This window comes from Lepisma saccharinum, chromosome 19 (assembly GCF_977018435.1).
Source record: "Lepisma saccharinum chromosome 19, izLepSacc3.1, whole genome shotgun sequence".
In the NCBI taxonomy this organism is placed as follows: Eukaryota; Metazoa; Arthropoda; class Insecta; order Zygentoma; family Lepismatidae; genus Lepisma; species Lepisma saccharinum.
Window position 1 is genome coordinate 4,817,044 of NC_139247.1, and position 25,869 is coordinate 4,842,912.

At 37.7% G+C, this 25,869-nt stretch overlaps 2 protein-coding genes across 4 annotated transcripts in view; one reads left to right on the top strand and one right to left on the bottom strand.

The window, feature by feature from the left end:
* The window catches only part of LOC146002791 (uncharacterized), a 290,039-nt gene extending 283,216 nt beyond the window's left edge, over window positions 1–6,823 (bottom strand). For all 3 annotated transcript variants that reach the window (XM_083140733.1, XM_083140734.1, XM_083140732.1), the window contains exon 1: window positions 6,314–6,823. In XM_083140733.1, coding sequence (XP_082996859.1) covers window positions 6,314–6,436 — 123 coding nt within the window. In that variant the 5' untranslated portion in view covers window positions 6,437–6,823. The remainder of the gene's footprint in view (window positions 1–6,313) is intronic.
* Window positions 6,824–7,356: 533 nt separating this feature from the next.
* LOC146002793 (uncharacterized) overlaps window positions 7,357–25,869 on the top strand; it is a 157,616-nt gene continuing 139,103 nt past the window's right edge. Inside the window, exons 1-2 of the mRNA XM_083140735.1 lie at window positions 7,357–7,541; window positions 25,573–25,722. Of these exons, the coding sequence (XP_082996861.1) occupies window positions 7,416–7,541; window positions 25,573–25,722 (276 nt within the window). The 5' untranslated portion in view covers window positions 7,357–7,415. The remainder of the gene's footprint in view (window positions 7,542–25,572; window positions 25,723–25,869) is intronic.

Consider the following 25,869-nt stretch of genomic DNA (forward strand, 5'->3'; position numbering starts at 1 on the left):
AAGGATAAAATTGTTGAGCAGGGCATAAACTTGATAAAATGAATTCCCTGCACTCTGGGGTCTCAACGGTTGAGAATAACTATGCAAGGCTTGCTCCATGAGCAAGTTTAGCAGGTATTACAGCAAGCTATACATGATACACTTAAAAGCCAGAATACAAATATTTTATGCTAAATACAAATGAAAGGGAGTTTGATACAAGATTTTTGATTTTAGATGTAGTTCCAGAAGAAAAATCTTATTACTGGTGGTACATTTGCTTTCTTCTTCTTCTTCTTTTTTTTTTTTTTTGCTTTATGTGCATGTTTGTATGTTAAATTCAAACATTGAAAATGTTGTTACTACACTATTAGATTCTATTTACAAAATATTTACAAAACTACCAAGTTATGTGGGCATACATACTAATGCAGATATATTTAATGAGCCTACTGAAATATGATGCCTCCCCGATGGCATAGCGGTAATGCCGTCAACTTGTATTCCATTGGTGGATGCACATGACACAGTAGTTCGGATCCTGCTCTCAGCTGCAGGTTCAGTCCCAATTAGCTTTTCTGTACATTAAGAGGGTTTAAAAGAGCATCCATTCAAGAAAGCTAGCATTTTTGCAACTACAGCTTTGAATTTCCATGTTGAAAGTTGTATTTGAAATTTAGCTATGACTGTGTTTTTTACAGTAGAGAAATAAATGCAAATAATGTATTTTCATTGATTTAAAGCCATTTGGAGAAAAACGCCAGCTAGATAAAACTCAGTTTTTTACCCCAAAATACTATTTTTTTTGCCACTTCCAACTCTACATAAAACACACCATAAATTATTAAATACACTTCCACAAAACATAACAAGAATAACTTCCACAAAAATAACAGACTTAAGATGTCAAATTTATCACCAATAAATGCTGGAATAACTTTATGGAACAAGCTGCCACGGGTGTTAGCACCAACATGATGAGATATTGAAAGAATGGAGCGATTTTACTATACCCGAAACTTCCCCAATTTCTTTCATATTTCGCATACTCAATAATTTTGGCCTCCTAATCACGAATGTGCAGCTAAAATTTGGCGCTCACTTGTAGAACTTGCACAAAATTTTTCATCAGCCCTAACTTTATATGCAACGGTGGTAACAATATCTTGTCTTTCTCAAGTAGAGGGTGATTCCTAACACACTTCTCTCCAGAAATTAAGTTTTTTCATATGGGCCAATCCACAATGTTGTAATGTTTATCTTTTGCCCGGCTGTCCCATTCGCAAAGAAAGCAACAAAATTTTGTAAACCCAGACTGCATGGCTAACAGTATACCAATTATTTTGAGGTCTCCGCATATCTGCCAACCATATTTTTCATAATTTATCACTTTTAATATTGTATCCATATTTTCATATGTTTCCTTCATGGTGGAAGAATAGGCAAGGGGTACTGATGGGTACATATTCCCATTATGCAACAATACTACTTTTAAACTATTCTTAGATGATTCTAAAAATAGTCTCCACTCCTTGCAGTAAGTTAACTCATTACTAACAGAAAAAAAATGTGTCTGTGATTGTTGACGTTACCAATATGACACCTTAACACCATCTTGTAATAAATTCCACCCTCGGAGACGAGAACCTAATAATTCCGCTTGAACTTTAGAAAGGTTGAGGTCTCTGACTAGATCATTTAGTTGGGATTGGGAAATAAAGTGAGGTATATTTGGATCAGGAAAATTTGGATCGGTGTTTGAATATGAGGGTGCAGGATCGTCATCTGGAGAAGCACTGCTTGGTTCTGTTTCATCCACTGTCCATTCTTTAGGAGGCTTAGGAATTGGTATAAAATCATTACTCATAGGTTTCTTGGCTGAAGGAACATCACGATAAAATATAGAATGTTTTCATTTAGAACTAATTCCCACTATGTTTGTTAAACAGAAGTAACAATCCATAGTATGATCTTTCTGTTCTGTCCATATTACAGGGTTTCCGAAGGGCATTGATTTGTGAGTGCCATTAAGCCAACCATGTAAAGTTCGCGAACAATTACAACAAATTTCACCTGGTGCCCAGGTTTTTCCCTCGTCTACTTTATTTCCAAAATACAACTCATATGCTTTTTTCACTATACGAGTGATAGTATTTCTCTGTGACTTTGGAGTAAATTCCCCGCAAACATAACAAAACAAGTTCGGGTTATTCACACATTTGCATGACATGGCGAACTCATTAATTGAGTTATAATATATTACTTTAAAAAAAAAAAAAAACAATTATGAATGCTCTGATCGTTTTTATAAAATACAACTTACACTTCACTTCACTATACACAATATTACATTCACAATTTCACGAACATAAAATACGGCTACTCGCGAAGTTATCGGAAAGGAAGTTAAGACTCGACTAACCCACAAAAGAACAAATTTTAACAGAGAAACAAGAAATTACTCTACTGCCAGAAGTTTCCTCCACGAAATAGTGAGTGCCAGTCATAAACACACAAGGTCACTAAAAGGTTCTTATCCATTTGCAAGGAACCAAACGTTAAGCCGGATGCGGAGACCTGAAACCATAACACTATAAAATGTGGGTGTTCTGCAAAAAATTTAGGTGATACAGGAAAACGGATGTGATATTCGTTATCAGCACATCTGAATACATAAAGATCACTTAGTTTTATTTAAAGGAGTATTTCATTGTTTATCAGTGTTATCATACAATATGGGCAATCATTGTCACATGAGCCTGGGCATGGATGTTTGTGAGAGTCCATCAATTTCATCATATTATCACTCAACAATATCTTCACAAATTAGCCAAAAGTAGCACAACAAGTGAAGTAAAATAAAGCAAATCAATCAATCAATCATTGTCACACAAAATTTGAACCTGCCTGAGAGTAATCACTATTTCAATTTCGAAAAAATGTTGTTTATGTTGAAAAAATCACAAACATACACACTCTCCAAGGACAAGGCATTCTTCATTGATAGAAGGAACAGTAACAGTATCCTAAACAATTGGAATTGAATGTAGAATCTAAAACCTTTATTTTAGAAAGCACTTAGGTTTATTATTTTAAGAATCTTAAGAGAACTAAACCTGACCTGCCTAACCTAAGCAGGAAAGCATTTGCTCATATACAAGATGATAGGAATCAAATGGCTGTACAGAATCACTGCATACATGAAAGTAAAAAACCAGTGTCAAGGAAACATGCAGTAAGTAATCGCTAAAACTCCACAGTACGTGTTAACAGACTTAAATCGAAATCGAACCATGTAAAAATTGCGGTAACAGTTTGTTATATCGGAGACACATTTAAATCGGATATTTTGTGTTTCGCATGGTTCGTACTTACCAATTGTGTATTGAGGAAAATAGTTCAAGGTGGCATTATGCTTTTTACACGAAAACAAACACAATTTTTCACATACAGAGTGATTTCTTTAATTCCTTTCTTCGCTTATGGAACACACAATATGGCGCGCACATCTTTATTCACATTATGGGTATGCAGTGTTTCAACTTTCTTCACCAAAAAATACCTACTATCGTGTTTGTCACCGGTGGAAATTATACATTATGCACGGGTAGCTGACGGATAGCCCCACGAACCATTGATGGACACCTCCACGAACCATTGACGGACAGCTCCACGAACCATTCACAGATAGCCCCACGACCCAGTCACAGATAGCTCCACGAACCATTATACACGGTAGCTGACGGAGAGCCTCACAAAACCATTCACGGATAGCCCCCATGAAACATTTCCATAAGGTTAGGTTAGGGTTGGTTGGGTTAGGCAAGCATAGTAAAAAAAAAAAAAAAGGAGTGGTAAAATTTTTGTATCCGCAAAATGTATTTCTTCAATTTTACAGGAGAAAGAACTTACCGAACTGACTTTGCGTACACTTTTGAAAGTTTGTGGAAGTGTTTTCTCCCATTGGTTAATTTATTTCGCCGGTAAATCATGTATTTTTGAAGATTAATGTCTCTTCAATGCACGAAAGTTGTTCCCTCTACGTCCTACCACTACGTGAATCAAATGTTGTGTGCGTTTGATGATGTAGCCCCCAGTCAGTGTTTCCAACCACACCGTTGTTTTCCAAGAAAATGTCAATTTTGCCGTGCATGATTCGTGGGGCTATCTGTGCATGGTTCGTGGGGTTTTCGAACCTGAAAAAAAATCAGTAACACGGAAGTAGGTATTTTTCGATGAAGAAGGTTGCAACACTACATAACCACTTATCATGGACAACGCTAGTCAAAATTTCTCCGACATATTGCGTGTAACGCAAGGCAAAACGAACAAACAAGAATTACTCGATATGTCGAAAATTGAGATTATTTGCGTGAAAAAAAAATGGCACCTTCAAGAATCCTTAGGAATACAGAATACGTAAGAATAAAATAAAGGAATTTCAGACGTTTGGTGGTTACTGAAATCTTACCATAAAAAGATATAACTAATGTACATATCAAGGGTACTTGTTTACTATCCGCCGGACAGATTTCTTCCTTTCTACAGAAGAAACTACTTACTGTAATAAGTTCCTGTAGTATTGTCTAACATCGAGATTCGGGAAGGTGTTTTGTGTAAAATGCAGGTAAGTTTTCCGTATCCTGGAAGAGTTTCTTTAAAATTTAAAAGTTTGGGGCTAATTTGGGGGCAGGTAACTCCGGCCAATTTCTAACATGCCTTTAACAGGGAGTCTATAGAAAAAGCCGGGGAGCTGGTGCGGAGACATGGCCACGTTAGCGGTTGCGGGTGGTAGGTCAATTACGGCAGGGGAGGAGCCTTGAATCGGTGGAAAATTTGAGTCAAAAATTTCGGTAAAAATTTACTATCCTTCGTACACCTCTAATTTTTTCATTTCGTAAATTTTTGGCATTCGTACTTACGTATCTGGTTCGCGGAACATTCCTAAAGTTGTATCAACGTTGTTTTGATTAAATTAATTGCAATTTTTCACATTACCAGTATGTCTTTCAGATAGGCCTTTTCGCTTGCCTGAGACGAACTAACCTAACCACGTGCCAATGGTTCGTGGGGCTAGCGCCAATGGTTTGCAATTATTTCCAATTTCGAGATCCTGATACTAACACGACATAAAATTTTAACTATGTTTCCTAACCTAACAGAACTAACCTAACCACGTGCCAATGGTTCGTGGGGCTAGCGCCAATGGTTCGCAATTATTTCCAATTTCTAGATCCTGATACTAACACGACACCAAATTTTAACTGTTTCCTAACCTAACAGAACTAACCTATCCACGTGCGAATGGTTCGTGGGCCTAGCTATTCTCCGTCGGAGAATTAATTTTCAACGAACAACAAGAATTTCAGCTATGAAACATTCCCACATCACACAAAACACCTTCCCGATGTTCGACACTGCTACAGGAACTTATTACGGTAAGTAGTTTCTTCTGTAAAAATAAATAAATGTGTCCGAAAGATAGTAAACAAGTACCAAAATTTCAAACGAAAATAATTTTTTTGTTTAAATTTCACACAGATTCCGAGATGGATAGCTCCAGAAACCATTCACGGAATGTTCCGCGAAGCAGATTAAGTATGAATGTCAAAAATTGACGAAACTCAGAAGTTATAGGTGTTCCCCAATTTAATTTTCTATGTTTGCCTAACCTAACTGGACATAACCTTCCGTGAATGGTTCGTGGATCAATTTTTGCTTAAAAACCTTATGTGAATAGTTTGTGTGGCATTTTTCGTTTCTTAAGTTTGGAAACACTGCATATCAGCTGACGATAGACAACGTGAGTCAAGATTTGCCTGCCATATTGTGTGTAACGAAAACGAATTAGCAATGACCAATAAATACTTGGCCGCGGTGGCTCAGTCGGTAACGCGTCTGACTACCATGCTGAAAGTCACGGGTTTGATCCCCAGCCGGTTCAAATCCGGGAACTTTTCTAACGTTGGAAGCGGCCCCGGCGCCCACCCAGCGTCGAATGAAATGGGTACCTGGGGGAAACCCTGGGGGGTAAAGGCGATCAGGGGCGTGATGCTGATCACATCACCCCCACTCACGACCGGATCAAGAAAGTGTGGGGGCGTTACCCCCACATCCCCTATACGCCTTTATGGCGTGGTGCTAGGCACCTTTTCTTTTTTAATGTGAAAAATTACGTTTTTCAGTGAAAAAAACATAATCCCAAGTTGAAAAATGTTCCGCTATGCATATAAGGTAAGTACAAATGTAAATAATTCGGAAATAAACGAGTTAAATGTGTTTTCACTATATCTGATACCCATATCAAATCATAGAATTTATGCTTCATTCTTACCCATATGCCGAGACAATTTTTAACTTTATTTTGAATTTGCATTCCATTTTCTTCTGCCTTGAAAATAGATATGTCTGTAATAGTTGGCTCAGAACAGAAAAAACATTGCGAATAAGACATCATCTCTGTATAATTACTGCAGAACTAACTTCGATACTTTTCATAACTTATTTTCTACAAATTTGTGTCACACGAAATTAACTTGTCATAGGTAAGCACCATACATTATACTTTTAAAACACGAATTTAAATCTCGTACACTTGTATTCAACACCATCGTTAAAACTTAAAAGTCATTTCCTATAATGGATATTTTGTTAAACGAATGATAATGGTAGTCAAATTGTCAACCTCTATTTTAATTATTTTTTTATTCTACATTCTGTGTTGCCTGACGGAATGAAACTATGTTGGGTCGAAGCAGGCATTGTTCTCTGCTTATTGACGTCATAATTTCAATTCATTGTCATCACAATGTGTAACACAGACCGAATAAATTGGTGAAAATGGTGGTTGTTTCTGGTTGTTTCTATCGTCGTTGGGTGTAGACTGTATGTTTACTACGTTTTTAGAATTGTCCATGGTCGTAAAACAAAGTGGAGAGGATACGCAATTTCTGGAAAAAGTAATGTGTTTGTTCAGCAAGGAGATTAAATTAAGATCGCTGATAATAACATATGATCTAGATGAAATGTAATCTAGTCTGAACTGTTGCAAGAAATACAGCCTCTATTTTATTTTTGTTTTCATTGTGATGGAGGACAAATTGCAAGATTGCAGTCATATGGCGGTCATAGCGAATGTCAGTTATTGCACGACATCTGAGCAACATCGAGTTCTGACGTCACGGGAAACTAAATGAATTTTAGGCTAGATGCCTACGTTGTCAAATTTGGCGCTAAGTTTAGTTCTCTTAGCATTAACGATAATTCTTTATTGCGTTTATGCTAATGTAACCTAATCTAACAGGCTTAACCTTACCTCGTAGACTGTCCCTCGTCAGACGTAGAACGAACTGTTGCGCTAGTGTTGTGAAATAAGGGATACTCGGGAATGTCGTCTTTTGCACAGATTGTCTTTTGTTTTCTGCATTGGAAAAATAATGGAAGTTTTAAATTGCATGTTTTGCTCTCAGTCTGTTAATTCCACTTGCGGCGTGAATGTGAAGAATACTGATAGAAATGGAATATCAGTGCATAAAAAAATTAAATGTTGCCTTGGAACTGTGGTAAGATAATGTTATCCAGTGATTTATACAGAAATTCATAAATATTCTGGCAGATAGGAAGGGCAACGATTTCGAATGTTTAATGAGTTTTGGCAAGTTGTGTATGTGTATTAGGAAATAATTTGTTAAGGGTTTCAAATGTTTAACGATTTTTTCAAAATCTGCTAAGTTTATAACTAATTCTCGCAAAATTGTAGCAATGAATGTCACAGAACCGTCGTGAAAGTAATTAAGTACCCACTGTATCCCCTCTAGAATTACGTCGATTTTTTTTTAATCGACAGATTCCATTGTTTTACCGGTACTAGTTTACTATCCTTCGGACACATTTATTTATTTTTACAGAAGAAACTACTTACCGTAATAAGTTCCTGTAGCATTGTCGAACATCGGGAAGGTGTTTTGTGTGATGTGGGATTGTTTCATAGCTGAAATTCATGTTGTTCGTTCTACCATCAAGTTCGTACACCTTCATACACCATCACCTTCATACACCGTCGTGACTATCATGACGTGTCGTGATTGTGTTTTGTTGGTATCCTGTGTTTCGAACTGTCTGCGTTTGCGACGAGAGTTAGAACTGTGAATCGAGGGTTTGGATAATGACGTGTGGTGGGTGTGTTGTGAAATTGGTGCCGGGTGTTGAGGATCCAGTGGAGTTTTTGGGGAGCGAATTTACAATATAGAGAAAGTCTCCAATTTTGTTAATTTTCGGTATACTAACTAATTTTGACCTCCTAATCACGAATCTGTTGGAAAAAACCGGCGGTCACGTCTGAAAATTTCGATGAATTTAGGGGTGAAATGAGTGCTAATGGAACCTAACCTAACCTCGTGTGAATGGTTCGTGGGGCTACCCGTGGATGGTTTTTGGGGCTAACGTCAATGGTTTGTGGGGCTACCCGTGGATGGTTTTTGGGGCTAACGTCAATGGTTTGTGGGGCTACCCGTGGATGGCTTTTGGCGCTAACGAAAATTTTTGTACAATTTCCAGACGTGACCGCCGGTTTTTTCCAACAGATTCATGATTAGGAGGCCAAAATTAGTTAGTATACCGAAAATTAACGAAATTGGAGACTTTCTGTATATTGTAAATTCTAGCCGTTTTTGGTTGCACACGGGGTGGTGAAGAGAGGAAAGGAATGTGCAAAGTGTGAAATTGGAAATAATTGCGAATCATTGGCGCTAGCCCCACGAACCATTGGCGCGTGGATAGGTTAGTAGGGCCACGCAAAGGTTTCAATAGTGAAAAAGATAGCCCCACGAACCATTGGCGCTAGCCCCACGAACCATTGGTGCGTGGATAGGTTAGTAGGGCCACGCAAAGGTTTCAATAGTGAAAAAGATAGCCCCACAACCATTGGCGCTAGCCCCACAACCATTGGCGCTAGCCCCACAACCATTGGTGCTAGCCCCATGAACCATTGGCACATGGATAGGTTAGTAGGGCCACACAAAGGTTTCAATAGTGAAAAAGATAGCCCCACGAACCATTGGCACGTGGATAGGTTAGTAGGGCCACGCAAAGGTTTCAATAGTTAAAAATATAGCCCCACGAACCATTGGCACGTGGATAGGTTAGTAGGGCCACGCAAAGGTTTCAATAGTGAAAAAGATAGCCCCACGAACCATTGGCGCTAGCCCCACAAACCATTGGTGCTAGCCCCACGAACCATTGGCACGTGGATAGGTTAGTAGGGCCACGCAAAGGTTTCAATAGTTAAAAATTGGTTTCGAAAAAAATATTCGTAGCCCCACACACCATTCTCGGATAACCCCACGAACCATTGGCGCTAGCCCCACGAACGATTGGTGCGTGAACAGGTTAGTTCAGTTTGGTTGGGATACATAGTTAAAATTTGGTGTCAGAACGCGAAAAATAAAGTTAAAACGAAATAGATCTGATTAAGTTTGTCGACGGGCACTTCTTGGGTTCCGAAGGTTGAAACACTGCATAACAATTGAAAATCGAGAAAAAACAAGGCCGATGCGTCATTCCTACGCGTTATTATTTACGAAGGTGTCCGCGCCATGTTGTGTGTGAGGCAAACGGAAAGGTAGGAGGAAGAAGTAGTCGTAAGGTGAAAAATTGCTATTACTTTCATGAAAACAACGTCAATACACGTTCAGGAATGTTCCGCGAAGCAGATACGTAATTTCGAATGTCAAAAATTTGGCAAAAGAGAAGCCAGACGCGCAATTATGTAGGAAGGTGTACTAGCGATATTGTGTCTCAGGCAAGGAAAAACACCTACCAGAAAGACGTTCTGGTAATGTGAAAAATTGCAATTAATTTCATCAAAACAACGTTAATACACCTTCAGGAATGTTCCGCGAAGCAGATACGTAAGTATCAATGTCAAAAATTGACGAAACCAAAAAAATTAAAGGTGTCCGAAGGATAGTAAATTTTTACTGTTCTACCTAACATAAAAGTAGTTCCAGAGTTAGGAAAGCACAAATAACTGATATATTTCATCTCAAAGTATGACCCACATAAGTTAAAATCTGCAATTTCAGAGTAATTTCACTGCTTTTTGTTTGTAAGAACTGGGTAACACTTTACTATACCGGAGACGGATTTCTTCAAATTTACAGGAGAAAGTACTTGCGCAAATCATTTTCTGTAGCGTTGTTGATGTTCGGGAATGTAGTTTTGATCCATTTTAATGCGAATGCATGTGGTTTTCTACGAAAATCTATTTCCGACGCGCTATTGCTGATGCCGCCATTTGCTTTCTGCACGAGAGCACAATACGCGCTATTGCTGCTGCTACAACATGATGTGTCGAGGATGAGTCGTAAAGTTGTTGCCGGGTGTGGAAGATGCCATGGAATTTGTAATTCCGATGTTGTCCATATATGCTAAATTGAACGAAAGGAGTGCTAATGGAACCTAACCTAACCTAGTAGGCATCCCTCGTCCCCGTGATGGTTCGTGGGGCTATCGTATGTAAGAAATAGACATTATTTTCATTAGAAATCCATTATTTCACATAAAGAAATGTTCTGCAACGCAGAATAGTACGTTATCAATGTAAAAAATTGCGAAATAAATCATTGATAGGTGTGTCTGGTATAGTAAAGTAGTACCAAGAATGGTGGCTAAAGTTAAGAATATAGAGAATGTCTCCAATTTCATTAATTTTAGATATACTAACTAAATTTGGCCTTGTAATCATGAATCTGTTATTAAAATGCGGCAGTCACATGAAAAAATTTTACACTTATGTATATACATGTTGTCACGAACCATGCATGGGTAGCCCCACAGACCATTTCCGGTAAGGTTAGGTAAGGCAAGCTTAGTTAAAATTTTGGGTACCAGTTCGGTATATCAGAAACACATTAGAATCAGTTATTTTGTGTTTTGCATGGTTCGTAGGTACCAATTGTGTATTTCAGCGGGAACATAGTTGAAGGTGCCATTATGGTTTTTACATGAAAACAAACACCAAATTTTGGTAAAAATTTACTGTAGTTCAAACACCTATAATTTCTTCATTTCATCAATTTTTGATATTCATACTTACCTATCTGCTTTGCGGAACATTCCTTAACGTGTATTGACATTTTTTTCGTCAAAGTAATTGCAATTTTTCACATTGCAAGTACTTCTTTCTCGTAGCCTTTTCGCTTGCCTCAGACACAATATGGCACATACACCTTCCTACATAATGCACGTTGTGCTTGTCTTTTGTCGATTTTCATTCATTATGCAGTTTTTCATCCTTCGGAACCCAAGAAATACCCATGATTAAAGTTCATCTGATGTAATTTTTTAAAAAAAAACTTTTTCGCATTTTTGGTTAGAGTTGGTGTTTTAAGTACACTTTATGCACAGTAAGGCTAATCGGGACTAGGCCTACAGTTTAAAGTGGGATCCGAACCACTTGTACCTCCACCGGATATCGAACCCGGGACCCCTTGATTACAAGGCGACGACGCTACCACTACGCCATCGGGGAGGCCCGGCATTTTTTTACGAAGGAAATTGTAAAGTTTGGTGGTGCTATCCATGAATGGTTTTTGGGGCCATCCGTCCCGAAATCGGTGGGAAATTTAAAGTAAAAAATTATTTTTGTTTGATATTTTTGAGTCCAAATTTCCCACCGATTCCAGACTCCGCCCCTGGGGTAATTGACGTACCGCCTGCTACAGCGGCCCTGTCTCCGCCTCCGTGGCTTTATCTATAGAGTCCCTGTTAAAGGCATGTTAGAAATTGGCCGGATTCACCTGCCCCCAAATAAGCCCCAAACTTTTAATCGTTTCCAGGATAGGGAAAACTTACCTGAATTTCACCATGCATCCACGACACGTCATATTAGGCATATACCCACAGCCCATTCCTTCTAATGAGTAGCTTACATTCACTGCCACATTTTCAACATTCCTCTTTCCTTTCCTTTCTTCACGATCCTGTGTTCAATTAAATTTAAAAAAATCCACTGGATCGTCTACACCCGGTACGAATTTTACCACGCATCCACAACATGCCATGTTTATAACTTTCGTTGCTAACACAGACAGTTCGAAACACTGGATACCCAATGAACATGAACAAAACACAATCATGACGCTTAATGATGTACAAAGGTGTACGTGCCAAAGGCTATTCTCCGTTGGAGCATGAATTTTCAACGAAGAACATGAATTTCCACTATGATACATTCCCACATCACACAAAACACCTTCCCGATGTTAGACAATTCGGTACCAGTTGTATAAGTCGGAGACACATTAAACTCGTTTTTTTTAAAAATAAAAATCATTTCTACTTACCTCATATGCATACCGGAACGTTTTTCAAGGTGGGGATAACTTTGTTTTCCATGAAAAAAGCAAGCGTTATTGTTAACATTATAATCATTTATTGGTCTTTGCTAATTCTGCAGGCAAATCTTGACTCACGTTGTTTATCGTCAGCTGATGTGCAGTGTTTCCAAACTTATGAAGCAATAAATGCCGCACAAACTATTCACAAAAGGTTTTTAAGCGAAAATTGAGGCTAGACTCTACTTTACGTCCTTATCTGCATGGTGATTGCTTCTTTGTGTTCGCGGTGTGCGATCGTGATACGGCACCTGGCATCTCTTTGGGTAAGTACCTTTTTCTTTTTACACTTTCTGTTCACGATAGCCCCACTATCCATTCATGGGGTCGAGGTATGCCTACGAGGTTAGGTTAGGCCTGTGAGGTTAGGTTCCATTAGCACTCATTTCACCCCTAAATATGTGCTTCATCATCTAAAAAATTGCTCAGTACTTTCAATTACGCATATCCGGACAACATCGGTTTTTCTCGATTTACTCCTTCAGGTAACTTTTCCTCGCTTTGGGATTTACGTTGTTGAATTCCTTATAAATTAAGCTTTCCAACGATATATGACACGTATTCCTTAGGAAAAGGACGTAAACTAGAGTCTTACCTTAAATTGGGAAAAAAAACCACTCACACGTCATCTTGTAAAACTACCGTGTGGTTGCTACACTGACAGGGGGTTACATAATCGAACGCACGGAACACTTGATTCACATAGTCGACTGTAATGGTGGTACGATCTATCGTACAACGGAGATGCATGAATGACGAAAAATACCTTACTTGCAGGCCAAATAAGTTGCACGATTCGAAAAAACAATTTCTCCGGCTTCAGAAAGTCCTCAAGATCGCAATTCCTTAAGTACTTTCTCGTCTTTTCTCCTGTAAATTTGCAGAAATCCGTCTCCGACTTATACAATCGTTACCGACAATTCTACAGGAACTTATTACGGTAAGTAGTCTCTTAAATTAGTACCGACTCATGTTGTAGGTATGCAGTGTTTCCAACCTTCTTCACCGAAAAATACCTACTGTTGTGTTCGTCACCGGTGGAAATTGTATATTATGCATGGGTAGCTGACAGATAGCCCCATGAACCATTCACAGATTTCCCCCATGAACCATTCACAAATAGCCCCATGAACCATTATGCATGGTAACTGATGTATAGCCCCACGAACCATTCACGTATATCTCCATGAACCATTTCCAATAAGGTTAGGTTTCATTAGGTTAGGCAAGCATAGTGGAAAAAAAAGGGGTTGGAAACACTGACAGGGGCTTATGTCATCAAACGTATGCAGCATGCAGTTCACGTAGTAAAAGCAATGGGAATTGTGCGTCGGTGAGATATTTCTCTTGAAAAATACATGTTTTCCGGGTCAAATATATTCCACGATGAAAGAAAATAACTCGACGAACATTGGAAAGCTTGCAGAAAGTCATTTCCATAAGTAGTTTCTCCTGTAAAAATGAAGAAATGTGTTTCCGATATACCAAACTGTTACCAAATTTTTTCCTTAAAACAATGCTTAACAAGTGTTTAAAAAATCCACTCATATCAGCTTTTTATCCTATTTCCACACGTGACTCCCGCATTTTAACAACAGATTCGTGATTAGAAGGCCAAATTTAGTTAGTATACCAAAAAATTAATGAAATTGGAGACATTCTCTGTATTCTTTACTCGCTCCAAAACTGTTTATGTGAACACTAAAATAGCAAGAGAACATGTAGAAAATAACTATCACAACCAAACCCAGTAATCCTAACCTAACTACATAAAATTTTAGCTATTGTGGAAAGTTGTTTAGAGTGCTATATTCTTCTGCGTGAAGCCTTCGGTTTGTTCTGATACATGGTAAATTAAAATGCTAAGGTTACAAACACACTTTACTTCACAATAACTCATTTCCGCGAGCAAATATCAACTGAAAACGTTCATAAAGAAGTAATTCTCCATAAACCATGTGAAATATTTCACTTTCTACAGGGGTTACAGAGGGTCAAGGGTACCCATTTTTTACTACATGTTTCGATTTCAATTTATGTCTGTTAACACGCATTGCGGAATTTTATCGATTGCTTACTGCATGTTACTTTGACATTGATTTTTCACTCCCATATGTAATTAAGTACATTCCAACAGCCATTCTTTTACTATTGTATTAGTTACAAACAGCCCCTGCTACCTTCTTTCGTTCACTATTGTTAGTGCCAAAATTTTTGAAGATTTTGTTCAATATTTGCTTTTGTTGTTAGGTGGATCAGGTTTGCTTCTCTCAGCATTAAAATAATATCCCTAAATGCTTTCTACACTACATGCTCTCATAGTTAGGTTAGGCAGGTCAGGTTTAGTTTGCTTGGCATTTTAATAATTGGACTTTTTCAAAATGAAAACTGTGGTCATTAGTTACTTCTACATTCATTCCCACTAGTTTACGATACTTACTGCTGCTTCTAAAGAAGAAGAAAATGAAGAGGCTGTCACCTGAAAGTTTTTTTTAGTTTTGTCTACCTTCGGTTATGAGGAATATTATAATTAAGAGTTAAATTAGGAGAGTTTAGGAAATTCCTGGGCCGAAGATGGTAGTGTGCAGTGCTCGAAAAATTTTCTCTAAAGGTAGGCACCAGCCCTGAAAACCAGGCGCCAGGAAACTACCTACTAGCAATTGTGCATACTACAGAGTGTTTCAATTTACTGAAAACATCTGAGAATTGATTTTCAACAATATATACCAATGTAGAAAATTTCAGCGAAAAATACAGCTTCGACCAGGACCCGAACATGGGTCTCTGATATACCGTGCCATTGCTCTAACCTCTGAGCTACTGAGCCAGCCTGGCTTCGCCTGATTTTTCGCTGTTGCTGTTTTATCTGCTGGAATTTTCTCTGCCAGACCACAACGGGATCTGTTGCAAAAAAAAAAAAAAACTGGATCAGCGAAAAATGCATTAACATCTCTACGCTGGGAGGAACTAGGCAATTTCAAAGTCTACTGTGTTTCAATGGCAACAGATCCCATTGCGGTATCACTGGCAGAAACAATTCCACATGGGTAAAACAGCGACAGCGAGAAATCAGGTGAGGCCAGGCCCACTCAGTGGTTAGAGAAATCGTATAGTATGCCAGAGACCCAGGTTCGAGTACTGGTCGAACGTGCATTTTTCGCTGAAAATTTCTACGTAGTACATCTCCTGTGTGTGCCTAATCTTCAATAATAATACCACCACAATTTGTGGGATCATTGTTGGTATTGAACTAGTCCTAAAACAGTTGCTTTGTGAGGTACAGCAGAAGCAGGGGATTTTTCTTGGAAAACCTCTTGCACATGAGTGTAAGAATGACTTCTTACTCTTCAGCAATGCACACGTGCTGCTCCAAAGAATATGCCATGCTGAATCAATTAAAAGAACAGACATAGTAGCATTGAAAGTGAGCAAGGAGAATTCAGTGTAACTAGAGGAAGACTAGAATTCTCTCAAGAGTCCAATTTCGGCACAAAATCTTGGTTTATTATTTTTTTACCTAAATGTATAGCCAATATTTAGGCTCATGTGACGTGCGTCTGTTGACAGTATTTTGACCTGCCGGACCCTGTGGCCAAGTGGTTAGCACATCGTGCTGCGATGCCAGGGGTCCCCACTTCGAATCCCGCTCGGACATGGTTGTTTGTGAATGTCCATTCATCAATTTCATCACTCATCCCCATCTTCGTAAATTAGCCAAGAGGCACAAGATGCGAAGTAAAATAAAATAAATCAATCAAATATTTCGACCTGCTAGCATTGCCATATGTGTCCCAAAAATGACACTTTTTTACTCAACCCATAAAATTGCCAATAAAAAATCCATAAAATATTGCACATGACCAATATTGGTCGCAAATGACAGATTGACATGGCATCAGTTATCAGATATGTAATTATGACCCTTAAATAATTTCTTACGTATTTTTCTCATTCAAAAGTGCATTTCTGGAAACAATTTAATGCTGTCTTCTACCAGTTATTAATTTATCTAAATTTTCTGTATGGAGAAAACTGATAATTTTAAGCATTGAAAAATATCTCAATGGATGAGACTATATAATGCAGAAAACCCAGTGTAAATATCTCTTATGGTTTTCATGATATACATTTTCAAAGTTTGGGTTGTGCAACTTTTGAAACACTCTGTATAAGAAGTTGAGCATCACAATAATCAAAACATCGCTACATCATTCGAGAAAACAGGAAATGGGTTGTTGGGGGACAAAGGGTAAGAAATTATTACTGACACACTGGAATGTTCACAAGGTTGATTAAAAAAAAAAAAAAATCATTGCCAACTTACGCTGTACTGCAATTTGAACTTAGAATCATCAATCTTTCATACATATTACAGCATAAGATCACAGTCGCCAGGCTGAAATTTTTAGTCGACCTGGCGACCGGAATTTTTCGAGCCCTGGTAATGTGATGGACTTTTCTAGCATCAACCCCATATATGTGTATATATATATATATATATATATATATATATATATATATACAGGGAGGTTATTTCAGTCGTTCACCGGGAGCGTGTCGGCCGCTTAGCGGCGCCTTCATGCAACAGGTCCCGGTAAATTGCGTTACAGGAAGTCCGTAACAGAAACAGCTTGTTTTGTAATGTTTCCACTTTTCACAATTACAGTTACAATTACAATTTAAATAAGCACACACCTTGTCGCAAGGATGCTGGAAAAGGTGTCCTCCCAAATACAAATTTTTCTGGCACCTTATTTCCGACATCTAATCTTAGATTAGACATCGCTACTTTATCCTCAGTTGACAGAAAGGGAAGACAGCATTCTGGCGCATAAAGCAAACCGAAAGCCTAAAATGATATTTAAAAGTAATAATAATAATGATGATCACTAACCTCGTGTGTTATAAGAGATATTGAAAATGACCTCCAACTGCAATACAACAAGTTTGTTAGGTTCAAGAGATCCTGTCTCTCGTAATTGCCTGACCACTTTTCTGCAAGAGTTCGTTTTCACGTAATTATCGTACATAAAAACTCTTTGTTCAAGACTATATTTGTTTAGCGGAATAACTAATGAATGAATAACAATTAACACACAATAAAGCACTAGCACACCAACTCAATAACACAATATAAACAACACGCGTACTGATAAATGCAAACAGAAGTGAACATGAGCTTAGACTCACTACGTCTGGTAGCCGACAGTGTTGCTAACCATTTTCCGGCAATGTCCCTAAAGACGTAGTCAAAATCTACCTACAACTGACCAAATGTCCTTACGCCAAGTAAAGCGACTAAAAAAACACCTCATGAGCATGCAAAACAGAAGATAAAATATACACATTTACTTACCAAATCTTTCTGCTCGGTGCTTCCACAATTAATGAAGGAGCGAATTTACAATACAGGACCCCTCCCCGTTTTTTTGTAATGTTTCGCATACTCACTAATTGAGGCCTCCTAATCACGAATTTGAAGTTAAAATTTGGGGGTCATGTGTAGAAATTGCAAAGTAAGTTAAATTGAGTGGTCCGCGATCGGCACGATTGCTCATTATTTACTGAAAGATTTTGTGTTTCCAGTAATTAAGAAACGAAATGTACATTCCTGATATTACTACGACCCCAAATTTTAACTATGTTTACCTAACCTAACCGTGAGTGGTTCGTGGGGCTATCCATCAATGGTTTGTGGGGTTACCCATGCATGGTTTTTCGACCCTAAATTTTAATTATGTTTGCCTTGCCTAACCTAACTTAACCTAATCTTACCGAGAATGGTCAGTGTAGCTATCCGTGAATGGTCTTGAGCTAATTATGATTACCAACCGATAAAAAAAAAATCGTAGCAATTTAACGGCAAACGTTCATCATCGAAGACGCCATTTTCGTATCCTGCAATTTTACGATCTCAGCACTGTTGCCAAACTTACCTGTAATCAAATCAATCCACATTACACATGTTCTTCTACATCGTGATTTTTACTGTCGCTGTCGGGCAATATACCGAAATCCATAAGTTTATTAATTATCCCACGGCCATCCTCCTGAACACTCCACCTAAAAATCTGTACAACATTAACAACTTTTTTACTGTGCTCTTCCGCCATTCTTACATGATCCATGCTCTCCAAGTATGAAATCAACAGTGTGGCAACGCTGTAGACAGCGTAACTAATTGCGAACGTCAATTGTTCATATCAACAAATATGGCTACCATACTTGGATACGGAGAATCATTGCGAGAATTGAAAAGCTTATTTTACAACTTCTACAAGTTAATGAACAATTTTTCACCTCACCCCAACATGTTAACTTGAGATAAATCATCACGACTAATTATTTCGTGAGTATAAGACGTAGCATAGAAATTACAGAAGGGTCCGGTATTGTAAATTCTTGCCTTAATGAATAATAGGGGTGTGCGGGACAGAATTTTTTGTTTCGGGACGGGATAGGGACGGAAATGTTTCTAAATCCCGACATTCGGGACGAAAAATTAGCAATTTCAGCACATTTTAGGGACAAGAAATGTTCGATATTTCCCGAAGCTCTGGAAATCTCGAATTCTACACGTCATTTTCACTTTAAGTGATTGTTTTTGCATTTCTAGAATAAAAACTTACAATTTCCGATAAGTTCCAGAAACATGCAATGCAGAAAACGTCGAGAATTTTTAAAGTGACCATTCGGTATTTCCCGACTTTTCGGGATCCCGCACACCCCTAATGAATAACGTTGAGTCATTTACTGTTGATTATGTTATTTGAAGGCATACATGCTGCTGCTGTGAAGAGATAGATGTTGGTTGGTGATGCTGTATTTCCTGCAGTCTTGAACAATTCTGGTCCCATTCTATTTCTCTTTTTTGTTTTTGTATCACTTAACATTGAAAATATTCTTTCAGTTTCCGCGTTAGATTGTGGCAATGTTAGCACTATTTTCGCGAGAGTGGAAATGTTTTCAAAAAAGAACTTGCCTTGAAAGTTCTTGGTAACCGATAACATGTTCCACAATTCTGATGGAGATTTGTTAGTTCTTTTTTTCTCTCCTCCTCGCTAAAGTATCCAGATAAACTAATCCATTCATTCCAAACAGAGCACGAAGAAAGTGCAACTGACTGGCGATTAAGCTTTGCACCTATGCACAATAAAATGTTATTTTCTAAGATTGAAAAAAGTCCCTACGTTTTCCCTCATTTGGCAAATCTGTCCCTACGCGGGCGAAATATAGTGAAACGTTCCTATGCGTAGGGACATGTCCCTACGTTTGGCATCACTGACGACGGGTGTCGCATTCGCGCCCTCTCGCGGCTGACAACTCCCCCGATAAGCCGAAGGCGCTCTCGCGACAACTGAGGATACAGTAGCGATGTCTAATCTAAGATTAGATGTCAGAAATAAGGTGCCAGAAATATTTGTATTTGGGAGGACACCTTTTCCAGCATCCTTTCGACAAGGTACGTGCTTATTTCAATTGTAATTGTAACTGTAATTGCGAAAAGTGGAATCATTACAAGACCAGCTCTTTCTGTTACGGACTTCCTGTAACGCAATTTGCCGGGACCTGTTGCATGAAGGCGCTGCTAAGCGGCCGACACGCTCCCGGTGAACGACTGAAATAACCTCCCTGTATATATATCGTTACCTCTCTTCCTTGTTTGTTACTCTCCCTGCTTTGTGCATCTCCTTACTTCACCATTGTTTGAAGGTACCTTGAAGGCACGATTTCTATTCTGGCCGCACCCTCTAAAACAGCGGCACCACTTTTTTTTTTTTTTTTTTTTTTTTTTTTAAACTGAACTAAGGAAGCCATGAATCCAATGAAGTTATAGCTACACACTCTAAAATGTGATATTTAATGTGTTAATTAATTTAAGATTGGATCGAAAATAATTAATTTTTTGTTCGAGTGGCTTTCCCAATGAAGATTCAAGTAGTAACAACATAAATGCAATACATTCTAATAGGTGTTTAATTCTACAATATTACTACTATTTTTTTAAATTTTGAGAGCAAGAGTGAAAAACATTACAGTGGGACGTTTATTATTTTGATTTAATAATGCATGTGAATCAGAAAATACAAACATTAAGAACACATGTAATTGTATTTTAAGAAAAAAAATTAAAATAATTCAGGAGCCAGTGTCCCCTCCTCCCCAGAAAAGAGCTAAGAAAAATCAGGAATCAGATTAAGAGAACTAACTAACTAAGTAACTCTCTAGCCTTCTTAAACCCGAAGGTTCATGGCTGCAGCAATAGGCCTTCCATCTGTCCCTATCTTGAGCAAGATCTATATACTCTTTTCCATCCCTACCAATTTCCTTTAGGTCCATCTCAACATTATCCCTCCATGTTCGTCTTGGCCTTCCTATAGGTCTCTTACCATCAGGTTTCCCAACAAGAATCCTGTAAACTCCTCTTTCTTCTCCCATTCGTGCCACATGGCCTGTCCACCTAAGTCTTCTTGATTTAATTATTCTAATAATATCTGGACATGAGTACAAATTATGTAGTTCTAAATTATGTAACCTTCTCCACTCACCTGTCTCCTCATCCCTTTTAGGTCCGAATATTTTCCTAAGGATCTTATTTTCAAATACTCTCAATTTATGTTCCTCTTTCAATGTAAGGGACCAAGTTTCACACCCATATAATACTACAGGCAAAATTTACTGTTTTGTATATTTTAACTTTTAGTTTCTTAGATATTAAACGAGAAGACAGAAGTTTATGATGAGAGAATTAATATGCATTTCCTGAATTAAGCCTACTTTTTATTTCCTCTTTAATATAATTTTCATTTGTTAATATTACTCCTTAAGTATTTGAATTTGGAAACTGGTTCAAATGAGTTGTTATCAATAATTAGATTTTGATTATTACCTAACACTTGGTTTCATCATCCCCTAATAAGTCTACATCATCTGCATATGCTAACAACTGAGTCAGACTGTTTAATTTTAGTCCTTCGTTAGTTTCTTTTACCTTCCTAACAGCATATTCTAAGGCAAAATTAAAGAGCAATGGAGATAATGCATCTCCTTGTTTTAACCCATCATGAATGGTAAATTTGTCAGACACATTAATACCCACACAAATTTTACTTTCTGTTTCACTGCTGCATACTTTTATCATACTAACAAGCATCTTAGGTATTCCAAAATCTACTAATATATTATATAATTTATCTCTTTTGACCGAATCATATGCTTTTTTGAAATCAATGAATAGCTGATGGACATTTTGATTATATTCCCATTTTTTTTTCGAGTGTCTGTCTGATGTGGAAAATTTGATCTGTTACGTTTAAATCCACAGATTAAGAGAAAGCTAGACATTTGAAAGGAGACCTTAAAACACCTGCTACCCTTGACAGAAATATTGAGCTGTTTGTTTACGTGCTTGTTAAATTGTGCTCTGTGGGGAAAAAAAGTCAAATATACCTCATTGTAAAGGCAGAAGTGTCTGCTATGCAATCCATGAACAATGCACATAACATGAGTCATTTTAGGATAACTGACTGCAAGACCTTCTGCTGCTTTCTTCATATATGCTGCAGCATCTGTGAGCAAAAGTAAAACATTGTCGAACTTCACCCCACTTAGCCACAATATCTGCATGGCTTCATTGAACAATCTAGCAATTGTAACATGATTTGTGGCACACAGTTCTTGGCACGTTAAAAGAAAAGATTTACTTGAAATTGTTTCATCATTTTTCAATAACCCAACAACTACATTTCCCACTTTCCTACCACTTGAGTCCGTACTTTCATCTATGCTGACCCAGATTTTTTCATTCTCACAGATATCACGAATTTTCTGCATCGTTTCTTCGTAACACTTTGGGAGGTAACATTTCCTTAAAGTAGAATCATCTGGGGTGTCGATGTTTCTGTATTTGCCTAAAAAATTTCGCAGCTGAGGATGATTCACCTTATAAAGCGGTATGTCAGCAGAAACAAAAGCCATACACAAATCCGCACAATAACGATAAAACTTGGATGGTTCTTGGGACGGACTTGGGATGGGGTCACCAATAAGGGATTATTTGCTTTTCACACGCACAGCTGCAGCAATATGTTTACTGCCATTCACATGTTGGGTTACCTGAGATCGCTGTTCTGCTGTTATGGCTTTTCCACAGGGCTGACGGCCCGACCCTGTGGCCGAGTGGTTAGCACATCGTGCTGCGATGCCAAGGGTCCCGGGTTCGAATCCTGGTCGGGCTTGGTTGTTTGTGAATGTCCATTCATCAATTTCATCATTTCATCACTCATCCCCATCTTCGCAAATTAGCCAAGAGGCACAAAACGCGAAGTAAAATAAATTAAATCAATCAATCAACCACAGGGCTGACAAAAGAGTAGCTTTCCATCAGTGGTAAATGTGTTCTTGAATTCTGCAACATATTGCTGCAAACGATAGCTTGGTGCAGATTTCACTTTCGGCATTTTCAAACACGCACACACTTACAGAAAACTCGCACCTTTCGAACGAAACACACTAGTGCTTCTCCCACGCAATACCACGCCAAGCAAATACTGTGGAACAATCTGTCCACTACTGAACGTTGAGCTTACGTTTTACCTCTCGGTATGGACAATTCGTTATATCCAGACTGGATACTGTTGCCAGGTCTTGCAGAAATTTTTCCCTCTCTAAGATGAGAAAATAAATACAGCGACTATAAAAAAAAGACCCTTTTGATTTTTTTCTGAGAAATCTTAAAAAGATACGAAAATTTAAGTAGATACGAAATTTTATGTGAAATTTTTGGGACAAAACATTCATTTTATGCATTTACGAGCGAATATTAGGAAATATGTATTTACATAAAAAAATTTGGAAAATATGTTTTTTTTATGTGAAATAAAATTTGATATATAGGCTCCAGTTACTATGATCGGAATTTGTAACTCACTTACGAGGTCATATCTACTCGCAGAAAAAATATTTATTTACCTAAAAATCCGAGCCCTATCCATAACAACCCTTACGTTCACTTTTTCTTCCCTGTTTGCCTTTGTTAATGAAGTTGCTGTACATCACAAGCACGTTATTTTTTTTATATAAAGTAGGCTGTGATACCAGAAGTCATGGGTTCGAATATTTGGTAAGATCTTTTGCCTTCATCAAATCATGTTCATCATTGCACTTATTCTGTATAAATGAGTGACATAAAATGATACGGAGAAAATGACATTTGTATGAAGATTGGGTTAAACTTAGAAAATATAACAAAAACTACAGTTCAAAGAATGTGTCTTCCATTCATAATATGACAAATTATTCATTCATTATTTTCCACTGCCACAATGCTTTGCATCGAATCTGGAACACACTTCCAATATTCCTGCAGGCTATGTAGCAAGGTGGCAACGCTTTGGAAGTCACCTGCAGCCCATGGAGCCTGAGATTGACAGCATCTCGTCAAAAGTCATTCACACTTTTACCATATTAGGAGTGATTATATCTATGGACATACTTGAGATACACACATTCAACTTCTGGATTTGGATCAAATGTGTCACATAAACAGCTTTTTAGAATTTAATTGAATTTGGAATTATGCATTTCAAGATCTCACATTTCCCTAAAATTTCAATTTTTGAAGTATCTAGTGAAGGTCTTCATTTGACTATTTCCACAGAGGTGTAAAAATAATCCGTCTTCAAGTACCAGTGGCGTGCGGTGACCATTTAGATAGCCGAAGCACTGAATATATAATTTTTAAGTAAACAAGTAAATCAAGGGCCACACTTGCCTTGTTAAAAATCAAAGCTGGTAATATAGTTTAAATTAAAAGAATAAATATCAAAGATAAAAATCACAACTGATAATAGATTAAATTAAGAGAATAGATATTGAAATGATTAGACCTAATATTAATTTTACTATAAGCAACTGAAATATGCCGCAAACCAAACCTGTAAACTGAGGAAAACCGAAAACAACACACTGATACACTCTCTGTCTCTGCATAGAGTAAACTAACTCCCTGTCCGATGCTAACTTTCTTTGGAGCAGAAATACACGCACACGGCCTGCGACCTTGAAGTGCACGTGCAACTGCCTGCCACTGCTGAACTGATGCGAGAGGGAGATCTTTTCGGCTCAACCTCAGTGCAGGTGTGCAGGGGCTGGTAATTGTTCTATGTGTAGCGAAGAAATGGAATGGTTTTATCTAGATATTATTGAATAATCGTGTGATTATAATGACATAAAATATAGTTACGTGCTTACATTCCGAAGCAATGCTTCGGTAGCTTACATTGTATGCACGCCACTGTCCAGTACAATAAAATCTCAATATTATATCAAGACTTGATTATGAACTGTATGATGATAAGTTCCCGTTCTTTCAATATGGAAGAAAAATACACTTTTTAGTACATTTTTCTTTATGATAAGAAAATGCAATGAAGAATAATTTTCAGATGACGCTTATTAAAAAATGGATACTTGAAGCTTTCCAATGAGATATATTTGACTTTCTTCCTCCCACAGAGTACAATTTTACAAGCATGGAAACAAGAGGGCTCAATATTTTTGTCACGGTTAGGAATTTATTAATTAATACAAGATTGAATTAAATGTAATTCATTTTAAGTAATGCTTGACCAAAATGTAATTCATTTTAAGAAATGCTTATCTAAATAGCCATCAGTCAGCTCCCAGTCATGCTTACAAAACTGCAATATGTGTGTATTTGATTTTCCACCAAAATACAGAAAACACATACTGTACTCTGCTAGAGGTCCAGGTTCAAATCCCAGCCTGGGCATGAGCGTCTCTTCATCAATTTCATCATATCATCACTCATCCTCATCTTCATGATTAGTGAAAACTGGCATCAAATCAATACACAGTACTCATTAATTTTTAAAGAAAGCAGATAAAATTTTTGTAAGGGAAATTGAAATATCCATAAAATATTTTTAGTTCCAAGTTTGACAATTCAGGTGCCAATGTGAAAATGTTGATACACCATGACTACTTGGTGCCTTGTATTTGTCTACCCCCATTCATTACAGATGAAATGCGATGAAAGTTCAAAGCAGTTGACTAAATAATACAATTATAGCTCTACTTTGATGTTAATTTGTTTGCTTGTATTAATTACATAGTGCTAATGTTCACCACATTTATTATAAACCAAATTAGTTAATGTGACTTTCCTTTCTTCCAGGCATCAAGTGCTATAGGTTCATCAGATTTGATGTGTCCCAAGTGCCTAAACAATTTTGAAACATTCGATAGTTTCATTCAAACTTGTGTCAAGTCGGAGGCAATTCTGAAAGCAGATTTGCAGAGCAGGGAATCGGCCACAACCAAACAGGTAAGGAACCATGGAATGAATTAGTACATTCTTAGTACATGTGTTCTTTTCTATGTCTTCACTGTAATCATCCTCTGATTACTTGAAATAAAGCTCTTAAAGAAAAGCACTTTTCCACAACTGAGACTTTAACTGTGTGAAACAAAA